The following is a 4553-nucleotide window of genomic DNA, read 5'->3' on the forward strand; positions in this document are numbered from 1 at the left end:
CCCAACTCCATGAACAGGTTGCTAAAACATCTTCTCATAGCCATAGCTCCTACTTAATCCAACACTTTCCAATGGACTGACCACGGCTGTCCTCCTTTGAGCAAACTAACGGATAACCTCAGACAAGAAATGTCCCAAACTGTATTGGTCATATCCTGTGAACTGACCACTATGAAGTCACAGGACTGATGTGATCCACCCCTGGGCAACTGTATGCTTATGCAAAAACTGCTGGCACGTGGTCTGGGTGTGGGATTGACACAGCAAGTACCTGTAGAGTGAGGTACATGCCCCCTTGACTGAGGAATGCTGACCAGTGAGGCAAAGTTTCCCAGTTGTTGCTAATTGACACAGAAGGAAAGCAAGGTGATGCATGGATGGCATGGGCATATAGGTAGGTAGGTGCTGTGTGAACGAGTGCTAAGTGAACAAGCAATCAGCCTGAGATGGTGCCCAAGAGTGGCAACTCCTACATTGGTGGATCCAGCGCAGGCGGTGTCAGGGTGAAGGCACAGGTGTCATTAGTGAGCCAGCTCAGGGTGGATGCAGCAGAACGAAGATAGACTCTCAGTTATATCTTTTCATTCCTAAACCATTCAAAATGCCGTTGGAGTATGGTGACAGTTGAAGATTTTCACTCTATGTTCTTATGTTCTATTTTATTGTATTATTCACTGTAAAATGCAAGTGACAATAAATCATTCAATTCAACTCATGGGAGAGTCTAGGACCAGAAGGCCTAGTCTCAGAATAAAGGGGCATCAATATAAGACTAAGATGAGAAGGAATTTCTTCGCTCAGAGTTGTGAGTCTTTGAAACGCCTTGCTACAGAGAATTCTGGGGGCAGAGTCCACATGCACATTTAAGGCTGAGATAGATGGATTCTTGATCAGTAGGGGAATCAAGGGCATCATGGAAAGGGTAAGGAAATGGATGTGAAGAATGTCGATTGACCACAATCCTATTGACAGGCGGAGCAGTCTTGAGGGGCAGAATGGCCTACTCCTGTTCCTTTTCTTATTGTCTTATGTAATAACCGTCATCGGTTAAATTTATATGATATATATAATTCTAATGACAAAATCATCAGATTTTGTTTTATTCCTTGCATGTTAAAACCTTTTAATACCGTAGCATATTGGTATGAACAGGGGAGTTTAGCAGAATTTTGCAAGGGAAGGCTGTGTTCTCAACTGCAAAAACTAGTTTCCTTATAGGTTGTCACATCACTTAATCATCAATACAGTCTTTGGTACCACTAGCCCAGTTCATAAATTTATGTGCTATGTTCTATTTTGGAGAATCAATTACTAAACTGCTTCAATGCAATCAATCTACAAACTTGTAGATACTTCAGCAGCATATGACTCTCCTTCGCAATCCTCTCCCAGTATGATGCTCATATCTTGGCTTTGTTTAATGAATAATATATCTATCATAGCAAGTTAGGCTTATGAAAAACCATGAAAGCATTAAATGCATTGGTATAAATATGGAATACATTGAACTTGATAAAAGGATGAGGAACGTTTTGCCAACGGGGCAAGATGTGAAGGAGTGTGCATGTGCTATTAAGTACATCAGCCTTACCTTACATACAAGTTTTCTGGGAGAAAATCCAAATTCCATACATGTAGTTTAGATGGTATCAGCATAAAGTGTTATCCATGCTACTATTTAACAAAGTTTTTGAATATGGATATTAAACTAAGGCCATGAACCAAACAGATGAATATAAAAGATTCCAAAGCCTAAGTAGAACAGGCAGCTCTTCTCACAGCCTGAGCCCATCAACAACACCATTGAGATGGATCTCACTGCTGTTTATGGAACCTCACTGAGCTGAAATCTGATCATTTAACAGGACTCCACGATTACAGAATTATATTTTTTGGAGTAGTTCCCCTAATCTTCAAATTCACACCGCCAGTTAAATTCAACTGAACAAAGTGCGACTGTTTGAGGCATTTGAATAGACAATGTGGGTTTGGGTAAGTTGAAGTTCTCGGACTTCAAGGTTGCTTGCTTTGTATCAACTGGGGAATGCAGAGAGATGACCGGTCGCATATTACACAGGGAGTGAATTAGAGACCATTGTCCCACTTGTGCAAAACCTGGCCTTTTATATCAGTAAGGACAAATTCATACATATAATCAAATGAAAGGAATCCCAAACTTGTCTATTTTGAGGTGACTTCTGCAAAGGGTTTTAAGACTGAATAATATTCAATCTGTAAATAATCATTCTTCACTAACTTTATTTTCAATGGTAACGAAACCTTTACCTACTCCAACCACAACACATTATAATTCAATGCATAATACATCAAGAATTTTGACATTTCATTAAATTATGACAAAATGTACCAGTTAAGAGATCCAGGTTTGTGGTAGTGGTGATGGTTGTAAGGGATGGAAATTGTACTGACATATTGTTCATCAGGATAAAGCACATTCAGCCTCTCTGAGCTTTCAACTCTTGAAGAATCAATTTAAACTGATAATTTACAGTTTTCACTTCACAGCAGATCTGCAAGAAAAGCTCCATTTCAATTTTCCTCTTAAATTGGAAAAACAGTTAATCAAGTGAGCATTTGAACTCCTACACACATCGTATCATTGGGCATCCACAAACTGCATCTGGAAGACAGCTTGTTGCTCCAATGCACCGTTTCTTTTTGTGGGCTAGCTATTACTGGCCTTGTCCGGTCGATTCCTGTTTAGTACTGCCCTTGGCGTGAACTCAAGTTTGTCCTTTAGGCTTAGCACTTTGGTACAATCCTTATCTGTGATCTCAGCAAGTTTTCTCTCTTCACGCAATTCAAAAATGCTTTTCTCTTCAACTGGTTGCTTTTGCTCTCCACGAAAAAACCACTCTAAGTTGTATCCCACTGCCCCAACTACAAAGGCCACGGGAAAGGTTACATAGGGTGCATATGTACGGATGGCAACCCACAGAAAAGGCCACATGATGTCTGCAAAGAGAGAACATCATCTTAATGTTGAGGTCTTGTTTACAATCCTAAAATCTGTACCGCAAACTAGATGATTGTACTGACGTCAGCAAGAAGATACCACAAAAAATAGTAAACAAGGCTACTAATTTCAGCAAGTGGTCACTACTGACCATCCATAAGTCTAAAAAAAAGCTTTGCTGCTTAACTTGGCCAGAATTTTTTCCCACTCACTCAAGCTGAAAATTAAACTGATTAATTAGTTTACATCAGTGTTTATTCCCTTCTCCCAACTTTCAGTGATTTTTCAGCTTTTGAGAGCAACACTGCATTTTATACAAACTATTCTGGGATTCAGTCAAGTATGACACTGGTCATAATCTTACAAGAAGGATAAGGGGCAATGGAAATGTTCAGTATCAATTCAGCAGCATTCTACCAGGAAGTGAATCAGGAATGTTTTCATTGGAGGTTTACTGCCACTTTTGTAGAGTTTAAACTTGATAACATAAACTCAGAAAACAGAGGGGTAAAGCTGGAAACGGAATGTAGAAAAGTAATAACTGAGCGCAGAAGGTAGAGAAAAGAGAAGGCAAGCCCAAGGATAGTGACTCAATGTAACTCATTGTCGCAGAAAGCATGGAGACCAAGTCATTGAGCACATTTAAGACAGAGGTACAAGTTCATGAATAGTAAGGGGATCAAGGGTTATGGGGAGAAGGCAGGAGAGTGATACATATCAGCCATGATTGAATGACAGAGCAAACTCAAAGAGCTGATTGGCCTAATTCTGCTCTTCAATCTTCTGGTCTAAAATACACGACAAAGTGTTTCAATGATTGACAGTGTACACATCAATGCAGGGAGTGAACAAAATTAGGGAGATGAGCTCAACACACAGTTAAACACTCAAAAGCACAAAATCATAGCTCACAGAGCATACAGAAACATGTTTTAAAGGAGGGCAGGAATGGCAGCTCTAAATTCCTGGTAACAGGGTTTTCAGATGGAAGAGGGAGGAAAAAGCGGTGGAGGGAGAGATTATAATATTAGAAGATATAAGCACAAGGGTGAAGAGGGTATTATAAGTAAAATGCGGAGGCCATTGGAATTGAACTGAAGAACATAAAAAGGACAATCATTGAACTTAACTATTGGTACAATGGGCAAAATGCACTCATTTCGTGCAGTAAATGCTTATGTTTCGATACATTCAAACTGCAGCAAAGCTGACACTGTCAGCTACATCACGACTGTTTAATTTTAATATGACTGAATAAACTTTAGTGAAATGGATTTCACAATCATAGTGAGCAAATCTGAGGACGCCTTCCGATGCGTAATCCAAATAAACAAAGAGTAATTTAGGAATTGTAGGTTAATCCCAGCGGCGTTTAGCTATTCCGAAATTGTGCACTTCAAACAGCAGCAATAAAATCCAGAAGGGAAGTGCGCAAATACTTACAGGGCGATCGGGAAAGTGATAAACAACGTTTTAAAAATGAGCAGGAATAGGCCATTCAGCCCCTCAAAACTGCCTCACCATTCGATCAGAGATAGTAGGAACTGCAGATGCTGGAGAATCCGAGACAACAAGG

General features: G+C 39.9%; 1 protein-coding gene across 1 annotated transcript in view; it reads right to left on the minus strand.

Annotated features, from left to right (window-relative positions):
* Positions 1 to 2235: 2235 nt before the first annotated feature.
* The window catches only part of smim12 (small integral membrane protein 12), a 7934-nt gene continuing 5616 nt past the window's right edge, over positions 2236 to 4553 (minus strand). Inside the window, exon 2 of the mRNA XM_048612894.1 lies at positions 2236 to 2976. Within this exon, the coding sequence (XP_048468851.1) occupies positions 2687 to 2971 (285 nt within the window). The 5' untranslated portion in view covers positions 2972 to 2976 and the 3' untranslated portion in view covers positions 2236 to 2686. The remainder of the gene's footprint in view (positions 2977 to 4553) is intronic.

Source organism: Rhincodon typus, chromosome 27 (genome assembly GCF_021869965.1).
Source record: "Rhincodon typus isolate 14 chromosome 27, sRhiTyp1.1, whole genome shotgun sequence".
In the NCBI taxonomy this organism is placed as follows: Eukaryota; Metazoa; Chordata; class Chondrichthyes; order Orectolobiformes; family Rhincodontidae; genus Rhincodon; species Rhincodon typus.